This window comes from Panthera tigris, chromosome A2 (assembly GCF_018350195.1).
Source record: "Panthera tigris isolate Pti1 chromosome A2, P.tigris_Pti1_mat1.1, whole genome shotgun sequence".
Classification (NCBI taxonomy): Eukaryota; Metazoa; Chordata; class Mammalia; order Carnivora; family Felidae; genus Panthera; species Panthera tigris.
The window spans coordinates 5374529-5398585 of record NC_056661.1 but is presented as its reverse complement, the minus strand read 5'-3'; the positions used below and the strand labels follow the sequence as shown (position 1 = coordinate 5398585).

At 53.6% G+C, this 24057-nt stretch overlaps 2 protein-coding genes across 2 annotated transcripts; one reads left to right on the top strand and one right to left on the bottom strand.

The window, feature by feature from the left end:
- Nucleotides 1-349: 349 nt before the first annotated feature.
- Nucleotides 350-1658, top strand: NFILZ (NFIL3 like basic leucine zipper). The gene is made up of 2 exons (XM_042977278.1): nt 350-433; nt 780-1658. Exon 2 carries the CDS (start codon nt 795-797, stop codon nt 1656-1658), a length of 864 nt encoding a protein of 287 aa, XP_042833212.1. The 5' UTR covers nt 350-433; nt 780-794.
- Nucleotides 1659-20929: 19271 nt separating this feature from the next.
- ACTL9 (actin like 9) lies at nt 20930-22300 on the bottom strand. Its single transcript, XM_042977277.1, has one exon. The coding sequence runs from the start codon at nt 22201-22203 to the stop codon at nt 20953-20955; it is 1251 nt and encodes a 416-aa protein (XP_042833211.1). The 5' UTR covers nt 22204-22300; the 3' UTR covers nt 20930-20952.
- Between the last annotated feature and the right edge of the window lie 1757 nt (nt 22301-24057).

Sequence of the window (24057 nt, the reverse complement as noted above, 5' to 3'; positions counted from 1 at the left end):
TCGGATGGGGGATAGATGGAATGTTTGAATGAGCAGAGGGATGGACAAATCAGATGGTGGGTGGGTGGTTGAGGGGATAAACGGATAGATGGTGAGTTGGTTGAGTAGGTGGGTAGAGGGATGGACAAATGGACAGTTGAGTGAGTGCATAGATGAATAGATCATCTTATGAATGTGTGGGTAGGCGGATGGATGGATGGGCAGATGCAAAATTCTGGCCACGTATCGAGGAGGTCTTGGGACGTAACCTAGGCACAATTCAGATGACTACTGGCTTATTTTCTGAACCCAGCTTGACTCAGTTTAACTCCATGGACACACATTCTTTCTTTCCAGGTTCAGCCCTCTTTCATTCTCCCTCTGGGTCTCCGAGGATCTTAACCTAGAGCTCAGACCAGACTGAGCTCTAGGCTTATCAGCTGACTTCTCAGAGGTAAGAACCCCGGGGAAAGAGCCTGCATCCTCTAAGGACACGGTCGATGCCCCACCGGCTCTCCGTGAAGACTGTGGTCTGCTCCTAAGCTTTTCCCAGCCAAGCGGCCTCTCTGGAAGCCTCCCCCACTCTTCTGCCAGACACCCAATGGTCCCACCAGCTCCTCTCCTCTTCCTCTCCATTACATCCCTCTCTGCTTCCGTCCTGGTCACCCCCCACCCTCCCCGCTCCCACTCCACCTGCGCCCTTACCTGTCTGTGATGGTGGGGTCACAGGACAAATCAGAGGGAGGGCCATCCTGGTCAGCCTCCTGCCTCCTGTCCAAGACCCCTCTCTTGTGTTCCAGGTGCCCCAGGCAGCCATGGACGTGGGTCTCTCCAGCCTGCCAGTTGTATCTCAGGGTTGCAGCAAGACCCTGCGGGGAGCACGCGGCAGGGGTCCGGCCATCCGGAGGCAGCGGGAGTTCATGCCGGAAGAGAAGAAGGACACAGTTTACTGGGAGAAGCGGAGGAAGAACAACGAAGCCGCCAAGAGGTCCCGGGAAAAGCGGCGTCTCAATGACGCGGCCCTCGAGGGCAGGCTAGCCGTGCTGCTGGAGGAAAACGCTCTGCTCAGGGCTGAGCTGTGGACACTGAGGCATCGCTTTGGCCTTCTGCCCTCCGTCGCTGGCTCCCGGGCCCTGCCCCTACAGGCCATGCTATGGGAGGCCCCCTGGACTGGGGACCCCTGCTCTAGGGCCGAACCCCTCCCCTCCCTCTCTGGCTCCCGTGGCTGCTTTTTGAGGCCATGCGCCCTGGACACTGGGGTTCCGGGATGCGGGGGCTGTCTGGTGGCTCACAAGTGGACTGGTCTGGCCACCTCCCCCAGGTGCCCCCAGGACCCTGCGCCCCCTGCCCCCAAGAGAATGGACATGGCCTTGCAGGCTGCCCTCCCAGCTGCCTTATTCAGTTGTCACCTCCTGGATGGGCATGGGGGGACCAGACCGGAGCTCAGGCCCTTCTGGAGGCTGTGGTCACCCATGCCCACTGGTTACCAGGCTTCGGGGCCCTCAGATGTGTTGCTCACACCCTCTGCTGACCCGATGGAGTTGCCTCCTGGGGTGGCCTATCCTGTCCCAGGGAACGACTCTGAGGGTCAGCCCTCCCTGCCCCACAAACTGCGCATCAAGTCCCAAGCCTTGGGCAGAGTGCCTCCAGGGTGGGCGGATGGCCGGGGCCCCCTCTGAGGGCTCCCCGGGGGGCAGGGCTGGCCTGCAAGGGGATTTTGGGACTGAACATGGGTTTGTGCGGGGGAAGATGAGTGGCTTGCCCCTGACTCAGCTCCCAGCACTGGGCGAGGCCACGGAGGGGGTCCACTTCTCAGTGTCCAGGTCTGGAGGAGGGGACAGGGTTTCAACTTGGATCATACGTGGTTCCCATCCTGCCTAAAGTATGTGCTTTGGGTAGTTCCTTTCCCTCCCTCCCTCCCTCCCTTCCTCCCTTGCCTTCCCTCCTCCCTCCCTCCTCCCACTCTCCTCCCTCCTTCCTTCCTTCCTTCCTTCCTTCCTTCCTTCCTTCCTTCCTTTCTTTCTTCCTTCCTTCCTTCCTTCCTTCCTCCCTCCCTCCCTCCCTCCCTCCCTCCCTCCCTCCCTCCCTCCCTCCTTCCTTCCTTCCTTCTTTCCTTCCTTCCTTCCTTGCCTTCCCTCCTCCCTCCCTCCTCCCACTCTCCTCCCTCCTTCCTTTCTTCCTTCCTCCCTCCTTCCTTTCTTCCTTCCTTCCTTCTTCCTTCCTTCCTTCCTTCCTTCCTTCCTTCCCTTACTCCCTCCCCCCTCCCTGACTTCCATCCACCATTCATTCATTCATTCATTCATTCATTCTCTTACACATTAACTCTCACAATTTCCCCGCCCCCTCACCTGCCCACTCATGATCTTTGAACCCTCCCTCTGTGCTCAGCTTAGTGACCGGTGTGAGGACAGCCTCCTGGCTTTGGGATTCTGATTCCGGAGGTAGTGGTGGGGGTTTGGGGTTGGACATACTGAGGGCCATGCTCAAGAAGGAGGTAATGTCTCAGGATGTCTGAAGCCTTGTGTCTTGGGGGCTTACTTACCAGCTAGTTTGGGAGCCAGACTTACCCAGTTCAGATGGCTTCCCCTTGTGTCTTGGGTCAGGGTCTTGAAACATCGGAACATGTCAGCAATATCGGGGGAAGGGTGGGAGTCCATTTCTTCTCTCTCCCTGGCTGCCCATGGCCGCTGAGCACGCACACTCCCAGCTGGACAGGAGAAGGGACCATTCTGCGGGGAAGGTCTCCCAGGGACCCTGGAGCCCCACAGCTCATGAAACCTTCCTGCCTCAGTTTCTCACTCAGTTGGATAAAAAGCCCCCACCTTCGACTGTGGGGAGAACTGGGTGGGGGGGGGGCCCTCCTCCGGGCAGATGCGGTCTCTGAGTCCTGCATGCCCTTGGCTAGCTAGCTCTGGGTCATTGGGCCTCAGGCACCCCACCCCTCTCCCCAGCAGCCTCAGGGGCTGGGCCCTTCTTGGCCACCCTGGGTTTGTCACGGTCACAAATGTGTGCCAGCCGAGAGCACTGCTCCTATACTGGGCAGCGTGGGGGACTCGCCCGTCACTGCCCAGCCCCTCTCTACCTGCTGCCTCCTTCGTTCTGCTTCCAGGCCAGGATTGGGCAGGGTCAGCCCACCCCTGCCCTGTGCTCTGCCTTCTAGTGGGAGCAGACAACAAGGGCCCGGCGAGCCTCCCATCCTGCTGGGCACAGCTTGGCCAGCACTGCCCCTCTGAGGAATGTGCTGCTGGCTCAGCCACTGCCCTCGGGCACAGACAGGTGGGAGACACCCAACAATGCCTTTGGTCTTGGCTCAGAGACTCACATCTCCCAAGAGTGTCTTGGGGAGGCAGGAAGGAGGGCTGCCTGGAGGAAGCGGCACCAGCCTGTCTCTCCCCAGCCAGTGCCCACAGCTGGGACGGTGGAGCCTGAGCGTGCACAGGAGCTGACGTCCAACGCAAAGGGACCACACAAGCTGTGGCTAATCCTGCACAAAGGCCTTTAGTGAAACTCTGGTCCTGACTGACCAGAGGGATATTTTAAAAAGCTTAAGGGAGAGGGAAGAAGGAATGGGGGTGGCTGTGTGGCCACTGCTGGGAGATGTAGGTGGCTTGGTGCTTCCTCCTGACAGGGCCACCTGGTTGGTGTCTGAGGTGTCTGGGACCAGCTCGCCCAGGCCCTGTGGACTCAGGGGAGCGGGGGCTGGCCACCCTTGGGTCACTCAGGCCCCCTTTAACCTTCCAGCCCCAGCTGGAAAAGCCCAGAGAAGAATCTTCCTAAAGCAATTCATAGAATTGCCCTATCAGGAAGGACCCCTGGAGTCTCTTGATGGCTGCTCATCCAGTGTCTATTTGAATACCTCTGGGGATGGAGAACTCACTTCCTCTAAAGCTCATCCCTACTTCTCTAGAGTCAAAACCTGCTTCTTGCACACCTTCGACCTCTGACCTTGCTCTTACCCCTGGGGGAGCTGCTCCGAAGCCCCTCCCGCCCTCCTGCTTCCCTCCCTCGGCTTGGAGGTAGCTGGCGGTAGAAGATAGCTTGAGAAGAGTACATCTCACTTACCGTGTGCCTAGCACTTTATAGGGCGCACGTGTTCAACAAATGTTAACTCCCCTCCCTTCCTTTCTTTTTCAGAAAGCTCTCATGTTCCCAGCCCCAGAGTAGTGCTTTCCTCAGGGAAAATGTCCTCTTGGTCTTTAAAATTCCTTCCCTTTGTCCTGGTCTGCCCCTCCCTCCCCTGCCTTTTTTTTTTTTTTTTTTTTTTTTGGCCAATGCTATTTATATATGATGACTCTCGGAACTATGAATCATTTCTTCATCAAATACATATTTTTTTCCAAGAAATATATTTTTGAGCTCCCACTATGTGTCCAGTAGGAACCGGAGGAGAGAAATGGTGCTCCAGACTGAAGAGTTTGCCAGGGGAACCTTGCACAAACATCTAGAACATTCACCCGAGTCATGTCGATGACGCTCCTGTGCTGGGCTCTGGGACCACAGGTGTGGCCTCTGCCCTCTACGAGCCGATGGGCAGCTGGCAGACTTCCATGGGGCTCCAGGGAGCTGCGGCTACAAGAACTTTAGTGCCACCTCCCCCCTGGGGTCTCCATGGGCCCCTCGGGTTATGTCTGTCACGCTCAAGGGTAACTTGGGGGCCAAAGTTTAGGGCACAACTGTATGTTGTGTTTCCTCTTCTGCCCATCCTTGGAGGCTAGTGAGATCTACGAATGCTTGAGATTCCCTTCCTGCTTCAGGTATGTCTGACCCACGGCGAGTGTGTGCAATATCCACGGAATGAGTTTCTGCCCGCTTGGTTGGTGATTCCCCGGGGGGCGGGGGAGGGGGTGGGGAGGGAAGAGATAAAAGGAGTTGAAGATGCTGATGAGGCCATGTTTCTCTATCTTGTCTATTAAGGATTCACAGACACATCCTGGCTGAACTCTGTGTTGCCTGGATCCTGGATACTCAAATTGTGGTCCAGGGACCAGCAGCCCAGCATCACCTGGGAGCCCTCTGGAAATGCAGACTCTCAGGCACCTCCCAGAACTGCCGAATCAGAACCTGCATTTTCATGAGATTCCCGAGGAGACTCACGCACACATGAGAGTTTGAGAAACACTGGTTCAGAGCAGAGGTTGGCAGATTTTCTTTACGGGACTGGAGAGTAAATGCTTTTGGCTTTGTGAGTCAACAGCCACTGCATTGCTGTGTCTACTATGCTCTTTGTAGCGGGAAAGCAGCCACAGACAATATGTAAAAGAGTGGGTGTAGCTGTGTTCTAATAAAACTTTATTTCCCCAAACAGATGTGGTCAGATTTGGCCTGTTGGCTATACTTTGCTGATGGCGTATCCCCAGGAGTAGAACCTAGGATCTTAGGGGTGCTTGTCTTCAACCTTGATATTGCCAAAGTGTTCTGCAGAGTGGCATTGCCCATTTGCAATCCCTTGCATGTAAATGAGCTTTGTTTTCTGCCAACCCTTGGTTTTTGATGGGCTGTTTGATTTTTGCCTATGGGGGGGCACATAAAATGGTTTAACCTGTGTTCCTCTGTTAAACATCTTTGCCAAAATTGGTTGGCCTCTTGGATTTCCTCTTCTATGAATTGCCTGTTCTGTCGGGATAGTTACCTTTTCTTGTTGATTTCTCAGAGCTCTTTATATATTCCAGATATGCTTCTGTTGTCACATATGAACATCACAGACTTTTCATCTGACTTGCCTTTTCATCTTATTCCTGGTGTGTTTTATTTCAGCAAAAGTTGGAAAATGGGATGTAGGCAAATTTATCCATCTTTTTTTCTGGTTTGTACATTTTTGTCTTGTTTATGGATCCTTTCATGTCTCAAGGTCATAGAGATAGTCTCTTAAGTGTTCCTGTAAATGTTTCCAAGTTTTACATTTCACATGCATTTAGCCCAGCCTCTTTCTGTCTCTCTCATTCTGTTGCATGAAGTGCCATTATTCAAACTTCCTTGATCAGAAGAATCACCTAGAGGTGCTCGTTTAGGTTATAGACCTCTTGAATCAGACTTTCCAAGAGACAGGCTTTGGGATCTGTACTTTTTACTAGCATTGAGGTGATTCTTCTAATAGGGAAATGATGGTGCAGTGGTGAGCCAATGGGTTTGGGAGCTGGGCAGCACCCCATCCTGGCTGGGTGGTCTCATACATAGCACGGGGCCTCCCTTGCTTACCAGTAAACAGGGATTCCAAAGGCTTCTTGTGAAATTAAGTGAGAGGCAGTCCGTATATGGCTTGGCACAGGGCTTTCCCCTGGGAACTGGATTGTTTATCCCCATGGAGACTCTAACTAATCCCATTTCTGGTTTTGTTTTGGTCACCAGGGGTTTCGGGGCTAAGCTTATGGCTCAACCAGAACAACCATTCATTCATTCATTCATTCATCTGAAAGATTAGTTTACTCACGTAGCAAATATTTATTGATCATCTACCATGTTCAAGGTGCAGGAAAGAGCAGTAAACAGAATAGATGTGGTTTCTGCCTCCGTGGTGCTGGCAGCCTAGTTGGGGAGACAAATAAACAAGAAAAGTAGGATCATGCTGGTAAGTGTCATGGAGAAAAAAGAGGCGGGATGGGGGAGCTTGGGAGAGGTGGCAGGTGGATGTGTTACAATAATTGAAACAGGGAGGTGGGGGTCCCTTTTCTCGCTGAGAAGGTGATATTTGAGCAGAGGCTTGATGGACCCGTGTATGTATTGCAGGAAGATCACTGCCCAGGCAAGAGAGAGCGGTCCATGATAAGGCCCTGGGGCAGGGCTGTGCCTTGTGAGAAACAGGGAGGAGGCCCGTGGGGGTGAGGCAAGAGTGAGCGAGGGGGAGAGAGGGAGGAGGTGAGGACAGGGAGGTGATGGGGAAGGTCATGCAGAAGCTGTGGGTCGTGGCTTTTTCTGTAAGTGAGATGGGGGTGCCGGGGAGTTTCTGAGTGTTTCTGCTGTAACTGTCCCTCCTCCCCCCTCCCTTCCATCCTGTGGTGTGTGAAGCTGAGTGAAAATAAATATACCCACCACATCGGTGCAGGGGAACTGGCTCAGTGTCTGAGAAAGGGGGTGACTGACCACATTGTCAGTGTGGCTCATCTCCCCACAGGCAGTCACGTGCTGCCTCCCCTCGGAACCAAGGTGTCCCTTCCATCCCTGTTTCTGAGTCTTTCTGAGATCTGAGGGGTGGGCAGGAGGGCTGCTCCATGGGTGTGTGTGTGGGGGGGGGGTTCATGCCGCCTTCCACTAAAAACCACTTGAGACAAACATGTGGGGACGGGCTCTCAGGCGTGTATGGGGGTACCGGAAAGCCCAAGGTCCGCTGAGGTGGGGGAGGTCAGCGAGGAGGGGACCAGGGACAGCTGAGGTTGAGAGAGGTGCTCAGGTAATCCAGAAGAGCTGGGAATCATCTGGAGATAGGTGGCTCTGGCTGGCGACAGTGGGGAGGACGGCCCTGCAAGGCCAGGAGGTGTGAATGCCCCATAATTACCATGATCCCAGGGGTCTGTCGCCCAGGACAAATGGGCTTGTTTTCTGGCCGCATGGCTTGAGCCAGTGCCTTGAATTTTGTCTCACTTGCTCTTTGCGAAAGACTTCGTTATTATTATCCTCATTGACAGATGGGGAGACCGAGGCTTAGAGAGGTACGCGACTTGCCTCGTGTCCTGCCCCGCCTCACTGTGCCCGCATCACGGCCAGCTTTCTCTCCCAAGATCTCTCTTCCCTCTGCTGCAATGCTTTTCCCCGCATTGAGTAAGCGCGACTCTCTTTTTCCTTCTTCAGGTCTTGGCTCAAACGCTACCGTCCCAGCAAAGGCTTTCCCCGAACACCCACTCTAACACACCTCTGATGATTCGCATTGACCCCTACACATAGCAGGTGCTCAATGTATATTTGTTGAGTGAGCAAACCTAGCGGAAAGGAACAGTTGATTCTCCCAGGGACAGCTTGGACTGCCGTGAAATCCTGCGTCACCAGGTTTGATGGTCTGTCCCTGCCTGGAGGACAAAGGCACGGCCTCTCTGTTGTGTTCAGTACCGTGCCCTTGGTGTTTGGGATGGTTTGTGGGGCCTGTCACACAGTAGGTGGATGATAAGTACTCTCCAATTGAATCGAGGCTTGACAAGGAAGCAGGACGATGTTACATGGGCGGTTCGTCCATTCATTCATTCACTCACTCATTCATTCATTTATTCGTTCATTCGTTCGCAACTTTCCAGAGAGAATGAAGTGAATCCCTCCCTACCTGTTGGCCCCTGCCCTTTCAGGAAGGAGCTGGACAGACTCTGGGTGAACGGGTAGATGGACAGGTTATGTCAGATGATGCTGAGGGCTGTGAGCTGATGACCAGGACGTGGGGGCAGACAGGGACCGGGGGGCAGTGGTGGTGGTCGGGGAAGCTCCCCTCGGAGGACCTCTGGACTGAGTCCCGGCAAACATGCGTGAAAAGAAAAACATGGGCCCCCAAAGGCCATGTGTTGTGTGATCTCCTTTACAGGAAATTTCCAGAATATGCAAATCTCTAGAGACGGAGCAGTTGGTGGCTGAGGGGGCTGGGAGTGGGGAGCTGGAAGGGGCTGAGTACTTGGTATGACGTTTCCTCTGGGGAGGATGACAGTGTCAGGTGACTGCCCAGCCCTCTAAAGGTGCCAGACGCTGCTGAATTGTTCGCCGTAGAATGGTGAACTTTTTAAAAATAATTTTTTTAAGATTTTGCTTTTTTTAAGTCTTCCCTACACCCGACGCGGGGCTCGAGCTTACAGCCCCGAGATCAAGAGTTGCACGCAGCTCTGATGGAGCCGGCCAGGCGCCCCTAAAACGGTGAATTTTATGTTGTGAGACTATCACCTCAACTTAAAGCAATGCCAGTGACCTGCCATGCCCGAGGACAGAGGACACACGGGCCTCTGGGAAGCGGGAAGGAGAGAGAGACCAGGGACCTGTGCAGCACGTATAGGGGGTGCAGGAGGAGACGCCCCCGACGGACCCCCGATGGACCCCAGCCTGGACACCCGGCCCTCAGGGGGCTGGGGGGAGGCAATCCCGCCCCCTGGCTTTGTGGGGTGCCTGGGTGGCCGGGCAACATGCCTGGGCCTGCCTGGGTGGGGGTCACATGCATGCATGTGCACACTCACGCAGCCTAGCCTGAGTGTGCACGCGTGTGTCACGAGCCACGCATGGACACGTGTCACACTGAGTGTAGCACGTGCATGCACACTTGTGCCAGAGCCCGGCTGTGCAGGCGTCTCCCCATATGCGGCCCCCACCCCCTGCCAGGGATTGGGGTGGGCTGAAGGCTCAAAGATGTGGGAGGATGAAGGGGAGTGGGGGCCCCCACCCCTAAGGCCACAGGTGTGGGCCCCCCATCGCCCACTCTCTCCCCGTTGCTGCGGGCCCTGGGGGCTCCCCCAGCCTCCCCTCCCCTCCTTCTACTGTAAATTCTGAGAAATCCTGTCCGTGGTTTGGCCTTGCCCCTCCCCCTCCCTCTATCAGGGCTCTCCTGGCCACTGTCTTCCTGTCTTGGGGCCTGGGTGGGGGCTGTGAAGGGGTCAAAGGCTAGGAACTGCCCCCCCCACCCCCAGCCTGGGTCCCCAGACCCAGGGCTCTCCACTGCTTCTGAGGCCTCACGTCACCTCTCTGGGCCTCAGTTTCCCCTTCTGTGGACTGGAGATAAGCATTTCGTGCCTCCGAGGGAGGAGTGGAGGAGGTAATAGGGAGGGCCTGACACAGTCTGGCTGCTATTATTATGCACTTCCGGCCTCTGACTTTCCCTGCTCAGCCTCCACACCTTTGTCCCCTCTGTTCCCCAGCCCAGAGTGCCCTCACTCCTGTCCCCCGATTCAAGCCCAGGTGTCATTCAAATCCCAGTTCTCCCAGGAACAGAGAGAGCAGTGGCACCAGCAGGGCTGGGAGGCAGGGAACCTGGGTCTGAATCCTGGTTCTGCCACGGACATGCCGGCCGGCCTCCGAAGGGTTGCCATGTGGCCTGCTGCCTCAGTTTCCCCAGTCTGATGCTTTGTGGTTCTAAGCCTCCCTGATAAACGACCTTCTGGCACCCTCCACCCCCAGCTTACTCTACTTCTCCAGATGCTGGGCCGCCTTCCTTGGCTGTTCCAGCCACAAACTGCGATGCTCTTAGAATTTATGGTGCAGGAGGTTCTGGGACCTCCAGAGACCTGCCTCTAACTCATGCTGTGCCCACTCGTCTCCTAAAACACAGCTTGAATCTGCCTACTTCCCAACTCGGCCACCAGCTTGCATCGCCCCAGAGTTTTCTTGAATCCAGTTGGTTGCCCTGATGTGTCCTGTGCCTGCTCTCAGTCCTTCCATAGCTCCCTATTGCTCCTAGAAAAAAAAAAATCCAAAATCTTCCCCACAGCCGTGAGTGAAACACGAATCTGGATTTGGTCAGGAGAGCTTTTATGCAAAAGGACAAAGGAGAGAAAGGGAGTGAGCACTCTGACCATGAGGTCTGCAAGCCTCTCAAGAGTTAGGCACAAAGTGGTTTTCTTTTATAGAGAGGACTGAATAAACACAGCAAGAGCCAGGTGTGGGGAGGTGGGATGTCCCCCTGGGGCCGGCCTGTTCTCTGGAGGGGGCTGTCTGTTGGCTCAGGTGAAGGGCATCTAAGTTCAGGGCCCCTGGGGAAGGCGAGGAGCTTAACCAAAGTTTGGTTAAGAAGCATTGTGCTCCAGGGACGCCTGGTGGCTCGGTCGGTTGAGTGACTCTTGGTGTCGGCTCAGGTTGTGATCTCGGAGTCGTGGGATTGAGCCCCACGTCGGGCTCTGCGCGGAGTGGTGCCCGCTTGGGATTCTCTCTCTCCCTCTCTCTCTGCCCCCTCACCCACCATGCTCCCTCTCTGTCTCAAAATAGATAAACAAACTTAAACACACACACACAAGGGTTGTGTTCTGATGGATCAGTTGGGACAAGCAGTTCGGCGGCCCGCTTTTGAGGCAAAGTAGGAATTTGGATGGTCTACATCTGACCTTGTCCTAGATGAACAAGGAAATCTGCATTGGGATTCTCCAGAGAGATAGAATGATAGGGTGCCATAGGGTGATGTGTGTATGTATCTCTCTGTGATTCTATCATTCTATCTATTTGTCCATATATCTCTCCATGTATCTATAATCTATACAGTATCTATATGGTACATATATCTGTATATCTACACAGATATATTTATATCTATAGATATTTATAGATATCTCTATATATTATATGTCTATAATGTCTGTGTGTTAAATATTAGATATTTATAAATCCCTATATCTATATCTATTTATCTATATGCCAGGCCGCAGATGTCTATCTAGATAGACAGATCTATAGCCAGATAAACATCTATACCTATATCCATCTATCTAGAGGTATACCTATAGCTTGGCATATATCTTTATTATAAGGAATTGGCTCATGGGATTATGGGGACTGTCAAGCTGTAAGATCTGTGGGGTGAGTCAGCAGGCTCAAGACCCAGAAAGAGCTGATGTCTCAGTTCAAGTCCGGGGTGGGGGGTGGGGGAAGCCAGTGAGTCAGTCTGGGGGCTATCAAGAAGGTAGAATTCTCTCTTATTCTGAGGAGGGTCGGTTTTTTGGTTGAGGCCCTCAACTGATTGGATGAGGCCCACCCATGTTCGGGAGGGCAATCTGCTTTACTCAGTCTGCTGATTTAAATGATGATCTCATCCCCAAACACCCTCACCCTCGCAGATACACCTGGAATAATGTTTGACCAAATATCCAGCCAAGGTGACACATCAAACTAACCATCACAGGGGTCTGCCGGGAGTCTAAGTTAAGTCATATGGGAGGCTGTTCCTTGCACTAAGCAGTTTCCCAGAACACAAAGGGTGGGGGATTCCCTAACCTTCTCTGTTTTCTAAGATCGCAAAGCTCGGGTAAAGTTCAATATTGTCATAGCCTGTAAGGCCATCACCACCTGTCCTGTCCCCTCCCTGCTCTCACCTCCTCCTCTCTCTCCCTCACTGCCTCTGCTGTGTTTCTCAAACACTGCAGGCTGGTTCTGCCTCCAGGCCCTTAGCCTTGTGGTTCCTTCTGCCTAGAATGCCCTTCCCTCATCTCCTCAGGTCCTCTGTGACCACCAGGCACACCGCCCTGTTGCATTTTCTCCAGGGCATTTTTTCACGATCTGAAATTCTTATTTCTTTTTGCATTTATTGTCTTTCTTCTACTGGGCAGAAAGTTGTGAAATCACGAACAGGCAAGTGTTGGTTGAGAACCTATTACATGCCGGTTCCGGCTCCTTCTTGGAAGTCATCACGGATTGGGTCACGCATGCAGACAGAATGTACAATCCTGATGTGAGGTTGGACTGAGGCCTGGTGCTGGTGGGCCTGACCCACCTGGGTGGTCATTCAGGGCTTCCCAGAGGTGAGATCTGAAGTGGGGATAGGCATCAACTATGGAAAGAGGAGGAAAGAAAGTGTTCTGGGCAGTGGGGAGAGCTTGTGCAAAGGTCCTGAGGTGGGCGGGAAAGTGCTAAGGCATGCAGGAATAGACTGTGTCGGGGAGGGCAATGAGGAGCTTGTGAGGGGTTAGCAGAGCTTTGGTCCGGCTGTCAGTGGGATGCTGGGAAACTCCTTTAGCCCCAGGGCTATGGGGAACCAACAAAGGGTATTGAGTAGGGGGGGATCCTGGTTAGATTTGCTTCGTGCAGAAGAAATTTCCTGAGGTTTGAGGTAGGGGGGAAGGCTGGAAGGGGAAGGTGGGGATACTGGGAGCCCGTGGGAAGAAGAGGGTGGCAATCTGGCCTATGTAGCAGGCATGAGCTGGAGAGAAGGGGGTGCAGAGCAAGGCCCAGGAGGTAAGATGAGCCCCCTGTGGGGTAGCTGCCAACCAGCTTGGCCAGCTCCACCTTTCCCACGAACTGCCCAGGGGCTTGGTTAGCCAGGCATCAGCTGGGCTTGGGGGAAATCAGTCAGCTCCTTATCTTGAGCCCCGTCAACCAGCCCAGCCCTCCTTCCCTACTCTTCTCCACATCCGGCGGCCCCCTCTGTCCATGCAGTTTCAGGAGGCCCAGGTGAGGCTGAAGGTAAGGGGTGTGTGTATGTGTGTGTATGTGTGTGTGTTTGAAAGGCTCTGCTAAAGCCAGGATTCCCTGCCTCTCGGGGATTATGCTTTTCCTCCCCCTGTGCTGGGGTGAGTGTGGGCCCAGCGGCAGGTGCCCCACCGTGGGTGGGGCAGTGGTGTGGGCGATTTCCTGGTTTCCGTGGGAAGCAGGCCCTGTAGCCACCAGTGGTCTCGAGGAGCCTGATCTTCCGGTCTCTCCTTCCTGGGCCAGCCTCACGCAAACAGGCAGTCTCAGCCCCCACCCCGACACATCCCTAGTGTCTCTGTTCGGAGGCTGGGATGGGGGCAAGGTAGGTGAGGCTCTCCTCTGAGCAAAGTTTAAGGGGTACCCCAAATCTCAGTAATCAAAATAAATAATGTTTCCTTTTTAAATTGACATACGTTTGGGGGCACCTGGGTGGCTCAGCTGGTCAAGCGTCGGACTCTTGATTTCAGCCCAGGTCATGATGCCACGAGATTCCTGAGTTCAAGACCCGCGTTGGGCTCTGTGCTGATACCACAGATCCTGCTTGGGATTCTCTCTCTCTCTCTCTCTCTGTCCTTCCCTCGCTCATGCTTGCGTGCTTTCTCTCCAAATAAATGAATAAGTAAGTAAAGAAAATAAATGGGCATACGCCTGATAGATAGCATTGTGTGGATTTAAGGTGCCACATGTTCATTTGATACATTTAGATGTTGTACTACCATATTGGGATGCATAATTCACACCTCTTTAGGTTCGCATAATTGTCATTTCTTCTTGGTGGTTGGAGTAATTAAGCTCTAGTCTCTTAGCAAGTTTGCTGCTTATAATACACTATTGCTGTCTGTTCGCGATGCTGCGCGTTTAGATCCTGAAGGCTCATAAGGCAAATCATACTTCAGTGCAGTGTTTGACGTCGAGATCGTCTCCCAAACCGTATAATTCGCCCTTAGTCCATTCCCAGGGCTGTGCAATCATCACCACCGTCTAGTTCCAGAACATTGCTATCACCCCAAAAGAAAACGTACCCCTGAGTCACTCCCCAGCCCCTGGCATCCATGCAGTATTTAAAAAAAAAATCAAAATGAATGCAAAAATGAACAAAGCTGTCACATTTTTTTTTTAAATTTTTTTTCAACGTTTTTTATTTATTTTTGGGACAGAGAGAGACAGAGCATGAACGGGGGAGGGTCAGAGAGAGAGGGAGACACAGAATCAGAAACAGGCTCCAGGCTCCGAGCCATCAGCCCAGAGCCCGACGCGGGGCTCGAACTCACGGACCGCGAGATCGCGACCTGGCTGAAGTCGGACGCTTAACCGACTGCGCCACCCAGGCGCCCCTTTTTTTTTTTTTTTTTTAATTTTTTTTTCAACGTTTTTTATTTATTTTTGGGACAGAGAGAGACAGAGCATGAACGGGGGAGGGTCAGAGAGAGAGGGAGACACAGAATCAGAAACAGGAAAAATGAACAAAGCTGTCACATTTTACTTTTATTTGTTTATTTAAACTTTGAAAAAATGTTTTATTTATTTTTTGAGAGAGCACAAGCAGGGGAGGGGTAGGGAGAGAGGGAGACAGAGGATCCAAAGCGGGCTCTGTGCTGATAGCAGTGAGCCCGATGTGGAGCTCAAACTCACGAACCGTGAGATCAGGACCTGAGCCGAAGTCGGACGCTCAACCGACTGAGCCACCCAGGTGTCCCAAAGCTGTCACATTTTAAAACACAGACGAGCATTGAGGCTGCCCTTTGTCCCTGTGTCCCTCGCCTGCCTCACCCTAATCCTACCCAGTCTGTGCTTTGCCTGGTGGGATGATCCCACCTCCTCCAAATACATCCACCCCTGGGCCCCCCAAAGAACAGAAGGTCTGGACCTGGGTTGAGACCCTGGCAGTGACTTGGGGGATCCTCTTGTTCAAGCCCTTGAAGGACAGTCTCCAGGCCTTTGGCGGCCAGTTGACTGGTTGGCTGGAGGGCTTGGGGTCTGTTTTGGGCACACTGTAGCTGAAACAGCAGCCCCATCACTATTTATTTGGCCCCAACTGTGTACCGAGCATGTTAAGTTCTTATGCATTTCTAGAGATGGTTTCAAGAAATTATTTTTATGGAGGCATTTGCATTGTAGAACATTCCAATACATTAATACCCAGAGTAAGTGTGAAAGCCCACCTCCACCCCACCCTCCGCAGCCCCAAAGGCACCAGCAGCTTCTGATGTGTCCTTCCACACCTCCCAGAGCACCTGTGTTGTGCTCAACCCTTATAAAGCTCCCCCCTGAAGTGAGCACTGATATCACCCTCATTCTACAGGTGCATTGAGTGAGGCTCAGAGAGGTCAGGTCACTTGTCCAAAGGCATAGAGCATGTGAGGAGGTGTGACGTGAATTCAGGCCTGTCCGACTCCAAAGCCAGCAAAGGAGAGGGAAAAGCCCTTCCACAGGAGGATTCCTCTAAGCTCCGCTGAAATCCTGGTTCACTCATTCAGTCACTCAACAAACACCTTCTGGACTCGATCGAGCGCTGGGTGTGTGACACACACAGGGTCCTGGTGGATGACACCATTAACGAAGCATCAAACAAGTCAGATGATCACCACTGGAGCGAGAGGACAGAAAATGGGTCTGCCCGGGTGGATGCCACAGGAATGTAAAGGAAACATCCATGTTAAAAAAAAAAAAGCATAATCTCATGATTATGAGCTTCAAACGAACAGGCAGTGAGAAATCCCCTTCTCATCTTGCGGCCCAGGTTACCGTCCAAGAGCATCATCCCTCAATGGAGGTGATATTGCCCCCAAGGGGGTAAAAATTAGTTCTGGAGGGGGGTGGGGAAAATGCATTTTCATGTATAAAGCACAGATACACATAGAAATATAAACAGATACAGAGTCGATCTGCGCTGTTAAACTTTCATGGGGGACGATTAGGAAAGAAATGTCTAATAATGGCTGTGCCTTTGGATGGGATTTTGGGAAACTCTTTTCTAGAACAGCCAAAACAGCTCCTTGTGAAATCTTCCAGAGATGTGCTGTGTATTTTCTTTTATTAAAAACATTTTTTTAATGTTTATTTATTATTGAGAGACAGAGAGACAGAGCATGAGCTCGGGAGGGGCAGAGAGAGAGGGAGACACAGAATCCGAAGCAGGCTCCAGGCTCCGAGCCGTCAGCACAGAGCCCGACGCGGGGCTCGAACCCACAGGACCGTGAGATCATGACCTGAGCTGAAGTCGGACGCCTAACCGACTGAGCCACCTTGGTGCCCATAATGTTTGTTTATTTTTGAGAGAGAGAGAGAAAGAGAATGCAGAGAGGGAGAGGGAGGGGCACAGAGAATCCAAAGCAGGCTCCAGGCTCCCAGCCGTCAGCCCAGAGCCCGACGCGGGGCTCGAACTCACCAACCGCGAGATCATGACCTGAGCTGAAGTCGGATGCCCAACCGACTGAGCCACCCAGGTGCCCCCATTCTGTGTATTTTCAATCAAAACTCATTTATTCCTGTTTTTTTTTTTTTTTTCTTCCCATAAACGCTAACATAGCCTTTTGGGCTTTCTTTTTCTTTTTCCTTTTTTTTTTTTTTTTTTTTTCACTCAAAATATATCTTGGCGATAAACTCATGTCAGTGAATGCAGCTGGCTGGGGTTCCCTTTGTACAGTCGTGAAGTGTTTCTCTATGTTCGAGGGCAATCGCATTAACCTCTTCTCCTGGAGGTCCCACAACATCAGAAGCACAAAATGTTTCCAATGTTCCGCTGCTACAAAGCACTGCAGGGTACGCGGATAACTGCATTCACGTCATTTTGCACATGAGCGATTGTATCTGAAGGAGAAATTCCTGGAAGTGCCGTAGCTCGGCCACAGGTGTGTGCATGTGTCATTTAGGTAGTGATGATGACTTGTCCCACTAGGGGTGGTACCAGCGTCCTTCCTCATCACCAAGGTAAGAGAATGCCAGTTTCCTCACAGCCTCGCCAATGTGGAGTGTTATCGAGCCGTTTGATCTCTGCCAATCTGATGGGCTAAAAATGGCATCACGGTATAGTGTTCATGTTCATTTCCCTTATGAGACTAGCGTCTTCTCCTGGGTGAGAGAACTGTCTCTCTCTGTGAGCTCAAGTTTCACAGCCTTTGCTAACTTTTCCATGCACTGTTGTAGGGTTTTTATTCTTGATTCTTTCCAAGAGCTCTTTACATATTACGGACATTTTCCCTTTGTGTTATGAGTTGTCATTTTCTCCACTCACCGTTTGAAAATTATTTATTATCGGGGCACCTGGGTGGCTTAGTTGACTGAGCGTCCAACTCTTGATCTCAGCTCAGGTCCTTGATCCCAGGGTTGTGAGTTCAAGTCCTGCACTGGGCTCCATGCTGAATGTGAAGGCTACTTAAAAATAAAAAAAATAAAAAACACAAACAAATAAAATAAAACTATTATTTAATTTGTTTTTTAAAATGTTGTCATCTGTCTTGATTTTGTTCAGGGTGAGTTTTACTTTGCAGATTTTTTTTTTTTTTGTGATGTTTACGTAAAGTCAACTGCTTTAGTCATTCCTTTTATGGCATCTGAGCTTTGTTATCATACTGAGAAAGGGGCTACCTTTGAGAAGGTGGGAGGTGGAGGGAGCATTCTCAGTACAAAAGCCCTGAGGTAGGAAGGGGGCTTGGCATGTGTCTTAGTCAGGGTTCTCCAGACAAAGCCAACCAAGAAGATGCACGTGTAGCGAAAGACAGATGTATTTTAAGGAACTGGTCACGTGATTGTGGAGGTCGACCCAAAATCTGTAGAGTAGGCTGGGAGGCTGGAGACCCAGGAAGAGCTGCAGTTTGAATCCGAAGGTAGTCGTCTGGCAAAATTCCTTCTTTCTTGGGGGAGGGTTAGTTTTTGTTCTCTGAAGGCCTTCAACTGATTAGACGAGGCCCACCCACCACCCCACGAGGGAGTAACCTGTGTTACTCAAAGTCTGTGATTTCAATGTGAATCTCACCGAAAAAAAATACCTTCATGGCAATGTCTAGAATGGTGTTTGATCAAGGCGTTTGGTCCAATATCGGCACCACAGCCTAGTGAACGTGACACACAAAATCGACCACTTCTTGTCAAGTCGGCACACATCTCCGTAAGCCCTCCTTTTGCAGTACACGATACAGAGTCCCTGCTCCTCGTTCTGGTCTCCCAGGACCCAGGACAGGAATGCACACAGCCTGTGCGGAGGCTCAGGCTCCGCATGGGTGTGTGTGTATGGGGGGGGGGGCAGGTGGCAGGCAGAGTGCAGAGGTTTACCCACAACTCCTGGGAGGAGGTGAATTTCCTAACAGTAGACTTGAGGTGCTCCCTACGCGTGGGGGTGTGCCAAGGTGGGGGCACATGTTAGGAGAGCTGTAGAGAAAATTCCTCCATCAGGGAAGGTTTGGAGTTCGGGAGACCTCAGCCTGGTCTAAATGAGAGTTGACTTAGCAGCCCAGGGGTGGTGGGGGTTTCTGCTTCTCCTCACTTCCTGTAGCATCGGGACCCAGCCTGTGCCACATCCCTTCTTTGTGTGTGTGTGACTGGCAGTGCCCTGACATCGCTGTCGGGGTGGGTCTCGCTTGAGGTCTGGGAGGACCGGTTTGCTGCAGTCTGTGTGGCTCTCAAAGTGATGCTTGTTCGCAGTGCCTTGAGCTTGGAGGTGGTGCCCCCTTGCGGGAAGAATGGGAAGTTTCGCCTCAGGACCCTGCGACCCCCTGGTCTGCGCGTTCTGCAGATTGAGGCCGCCCGCCTGGTGACGCGGTGAGACAAGGGGGTCCAACTCTGAAGGTGATCTGGAGATCCTGGCCTGACTGGGGGACTGTCCCCGCAGCTAAGGACCACCTACTGGCCAGGAATGGGACCGGAGCCCCTGCCTAGTCCCCAAGACAGTGGGACAGGGCCGGTGGGGATAACCAGGGCCCTCAATCACCCCCATTGTCTGATGGCAGATGTGGGGGTGGGGATGGGGTGATGGTCTCAGTGCTCCATAAATAAATGAGGTTCCACTCGTGAAAATTCCTGCATAAGAACAGTGCTGGCAGGTGAGTCAGATTGAGGAAGGAGGAAACAAGTGAGGGAGGAAGAGAGAGAAAGAGAGAGGAAAGAGAAGGAGGGAGGGGGAGGGAGAGGGAGGGAGAGAGGGAGAAGGAGAGGGAGAGAGAGATATCTAAGTGAGCAAATAAAAACCAAAAATAGCCTCAGGGAGACAGAGACAGAGAGGCTCAGTAGATACTGACTAATTGGATGGATGAATCAATGTCTCCTTGGAAGAGGACCCATCGTGGACAAAGACAAGCTCTGACAGCTTGTACTTATTTTGTTGATCAAGCTGGGAGGACGCGCCCAGGCTGCAGGCTGGGGTTCCTGAGGTTTAGGCTGTGCTGGATGGTGTGAAGGCAGAGGGTCTTGCCTCCAGCAGGGACTCAGCATGGCCAAGGATGAGGTTGGAGGGAGGAGAGGGGACCCAGGGTGGCTTCTGGGGAGAATGCCCAGCCTCTATGGAGGGACAGCTCAGGACATTTGGCCCCTGGGGACCTGTGTATGGGGCAGGAGGGAGCCAGTGTCCAGGTGGAGCCCAGGTGGGCTGGGCAGCCTTCAGGAATATCGCTGGCTGTTGGGTGTCTCAACTAATGGGGTGGGGTGTGGAGGGGGGCTGGATGTAGGCGGTGGGGTTCTAGGGAGTCTGAAAATCCTGGGGTAGAATGTCCTAGGGGTTCATCATGGGGTGACCCTAGGAGAGTGTCTTTGGGGAGAAACTCAGGGGGCTCAGAACACAGGGGAGGGCCTAGGGCATTAGTGAGGGTGATCATGGGATGGTCCTGGGGACTGGAACCTTCCTGAGAAGATGTGAAGGGCTGAGGAGTGGGGTCAGGAGGTGTGCTGTAAGGCAGGCCATGTGGGAGTATTTCTGGGGGAGACACAGAGCTGAGAGCAGTGGGGCTATCTGGGGGGGGGTCTGGGGGTTCAGAACATAGTGTTCTTTGGGGGGCACAGGTGGGGGGGTGGGTGTGAGATGGAAGAAAGGAGTCTGGGAGAACAAATCATGCAGCGAGGACAGAGTTATGGGGGAGGATACAATTTGGGGAAAGGGCTTTGGACACCGGAGGATGCTTTGGTGCAGGGGAGACCCTTCAAGATCAGAACATGGGTCTTTGTGGTGGGTGCGGAGTTTCAGCACCTGTGGGGGGGATGCTCGGAATACCAGGGTATGGGAGAACTTGGGATAATAAGACGGGGGAAACCAATGAAGGGGTGGATTTGGGGTGCTTGAACTAGGGGTGTCTTGGTGGGATGTGTCTGGGGATTAGAAGTGGGGCAAGATTCTGAGGGTGCTTCTATTCCATCATGAGGGTTCTGGGTGGGGGGCTGGAGCACCTGGTGCAGGTTCCTTGGGGAGGAGCAGGTTATGGAGATGGGTTGGGGGTCCTTGAGGGATATAGTAGGGAGTGGACTGGGGCTTAGAGCCTAGGAGAAACTTGGCGGGGGGAGGTCTATATCAAAAGCAATAGATCATGGGGGTGAGATTAGGGGGTGAGAATCTGGGGATGTCTTGGGGGTGGGCTTGGTGAGGGGTCCCAGCCTGAGAGTGCCTTGGGGCGGGGGAGGGATCATGGGAGGTGGGTGTGACAGGGTTAGGACAAAAGGTGGCGCGTTGGGGCTGGATCGTGGAGGGGCGGGTTTCAGGGAGTCCGAACTGGGTGCTTCTGGGGTTGCATCATGGGAGGTGAGTTAGGGCAGGAAAGAAGCAGGATGTCCGGGAGGCACATCTTGGTGGGGTCAGAACCCGAGGTGAGCCAGGGTGGGCGGGCCCGGGAGTGGACCGGGCTGGGCCCTGGGTCAAGGCAGGACAGAGCCGGCTGGGTATTGGAAGCTTTAGTGCCCCCCCCCGCCCCGCCCCCACCGCGCCGCCGGGGGTCAGTAGCATTTGCGGTAGACGATGTGCGGTCCCTGCTCTTCGTACTGCTCCCGCAGGACCCAGCAGGCCTGGAAGGCGCGCAGCGAGGCCAGGATAGAGCCCCCCCTCCACACCGAGAAGTTTCTGGAAGGCTGCGCCGCCACCACCACGTGGGCCTCCGGGGGCTGGCGGCGCAAAAGCTCCGCCCTGAAGCGGCCCTCGAACCCCCGGAAGAGCGAGGAGCCCCCGCAGAGCAGCACGTTCTGGGCCACGTCCGCGCGCGCCTCCGGGGGCACCTTGTGAAGGCTCCGTCCGGCCATGGCGGGGACGCCCGCGGGCGACAGCCCCGGCATCTCCGGGGGGCTGAACAGCAGCTCGGGGCACTGGAACAGCTCCTTGCCCAGCGTGAGCGTCCGCCCGTCGGGCAGCCTCAGGGTCTGGCGGCACTCCCGCTCGGGTCGCGCCTGCGCCTGGAGGAAGTCGGGGGCCACGTAGCAGTAGCGATGCTTGATGGCCTCGACCGTGTCCAGGTCGTGCTGGCCCGGCGGCAGGCCCGGGCCGAGGAGCGTCTCCGCCAGGAAGGCGGTCAGGTGGGTGCCCGCCAGGTCCAGGCGCTCGGTGGCGTGCGGCAGGTTGTAGCCCTGGAAAACCGCCGCCGCGCAGGTGACGCCGTGGCCGGCGTCCACCACCAGCCCGCTGACCCGCCCGTGCGCGTAGACGGACAGCACGGCCTGCGAGGCCACGTACGTGGCGGGGCAGCGCAGCGACTCGAAGGCCACCTCCACCAGCTTCTCGCGGTTGGTGCTGGGGCTGAAGGGCGGGTCGGAGAACAGCAGCGGGTGGTCCCGAGGGGCCGCGCGGAGGTCGTGCTCCAGCAGGTGGCGCCAGATGAGCTCGGCGGCGTCCCAGTCCACCACGATGCCGTTACGCACCGGCTGCACCAGCGTCAGCTCCGGGCGCTTGCGGGCGGCCTCGCCGATGAAAGTCTCCAGCGCCGCCTGCCGGGGGGAGGACGGCTTCTTGGGCTGGCAGCCCACGATGGTGGCCACGGTGTAGGCGGGCCGAGCCTGGCCCGCGAAGCCCACCTTACAGGTGCCTGTGCCCATGTCGATGACCACCGCGCCGGTCCTTGGTGGCAACCTGTCGCCCACCATGCTGGGGGGCTCCTGCTGCAGGGTCTCGTTCGCCAGGATTGAGCTGGGGTTCGCGCCAGGCCTGGGGGCCTCTGGGGAGGGCTGGGGCTTCGTGCACCCGGAGTGGTTGGCGTCCATGGCTGCGGGTGGCTGGGTGGGCTGCTTGGCAAGGCTGACCGCTTTCCTCTGGGGGGGGGGGCAGGGGTGTGAGGAGAAAAGGCTGAGGCGCGAGCAGGGCAGGCACATGCGGAGGGAGGGGACGGACCAGTGGTCTATGACATCACCCTCATATCACCCTGTCACCCTCATATCATCACCCTGCTGGCTGCCCCCTTCAAAAGACTTCACAATGCAGGGGAAGGGAAGGGGAAGGGGATGAGCCTATCCCAGAAAGCTGCCAGGATACTCCTCTGTTCTGGGGATGCCCCTCCAAAGCGGCAAGTTTGGAGAAGCAGGCTAGAGGGTGCCCAAGGAGAGACCAGCTCCCTGATCCCAGGAAGACCCAAGAGCCCAGGAAGCCCCAAGAATCCTTCTCTTGGTGCTTCCTTAGAATTTCATCTTAAAATTAATTTAATTAAAAATAGTAACCCTTATGGGGCGCCTGGGTGGCTCGGTGGGTTAAGCATCCAGCTTCGGCTCAGGTCATGATCTCTCGGTGCGTGGGTGTGAGCTGTGCTGACAGCTGGGAGCCTGAGCTGCTTCGGATTCTGTGTCTCCTCCTCTCCCTGCCCCTTCCCGCTCATGCTCTGTCTCTGTCTCTCTCTCAAAAATAAATAAACATTAAAAAAATAAAATATTGCCTCTTAGAATATTAATCAGAAGGTGATTGGCTAGCTGGTTTGTCCTTCTGGTTTCCTAAAGGAAACAAAAGCCTGCCTGGGGTGGGGTGCAAGGAGAGGCACAGACACCCCCGTACTGTTCTTTGATTCTTCTGCTCTTTTCTACACCTGGCACAGTTTCCTTGCCCCATTCCTGTAGACCGGGAATTTGCCTCTTCAAATCGTAGCAAGATGCCACCTCCCCTTGGAAGCCTGCCCTGATTTCCCTTCCCTCTCTCTACCACATGGTGATGGTGATGAAGAGGTGTCTGTCTTCTCTCCAGGGGCGACTTCTGCTTCCCCTCAGTGGGAGGGGTCTCTGTGGGATCCAAAAAGGGAGCTCTCAGTAAGATAAACGGGACAGGGCAGAATTAGGGAATTTCTTTCCTTTTTTAAGGCTGAATAATATTCCATTGTGTGTATACACCCCATTTTGCTTATCCGTTCATCTGCTGATGCATTTGGATTGCTTCCATGTTTTAGTTATTGTGATTAATGCTGCTCTGAACCTAGTTGTGAAAATATCTCTTTAAGTCTCTGCTTTCAGTTCTCTGGGGTATATACCCAGAATTGGGATTGCTGGATCATAAGGTAATTCTATTTTTAATGGTAAGTATTTTACAATGTACAGATGTATCAAATCAGTGCCTTGTACAACTTAAACTCACTGCAATGTTATTTGTCAGTTACATCTCAATAGAGCTGGAGGTGGGGAAGGACCCAGACCCTCAATAAATTGCTAAGTAAATGAACATTTCCAAAAACATGGATCAGACCACAAACAAAATTAAAAACTCGACCTCACTCTTGGGCCAGGATTAAACCTGGACACAACTAGGAGATGAGGCCTTCTTACTTCTATCTTCCTGTGACTTATTCAGCTCTTGTGCTGGCAATTTCTAGCATTACACACACACACACACACACACACACACACACGCACACACACACACACAATTGATTTGTTTTAACTAACAGATGATACTTAGCACCACCAGAAGTGGGTTTTGAGGCAACTCTCCTGATCCGTTTTGGAGCCGGCTGTCCTTATTTGAGACAATTCCTTCTTCCCCAATGCACCCCCTTCTGGATAACGTATGTGCAAGAAATGAACGCTGTCCGCATTAAATGCCAACTCCCCAGCCCCCCTCCCACCCCTGGCTGCCACCACCTA

Excerpts from the sequence above, each read along its gene's own strand:
- ACTL9 (XM_042977277.1), bottom strand. The coding sequence starts at position 22,203 with ATGGACGCCAACCACTCCGGGTGCACGAAGCCCCAGCCCTCCCCAGAG.
- NFILZ (XM_042977278.1), top strand. The coding sequence starts at position 795 with ATGGACGTGGGTCTCTCCAGCCTGCCAGTTGTATCTCAGGGTTGCAGC.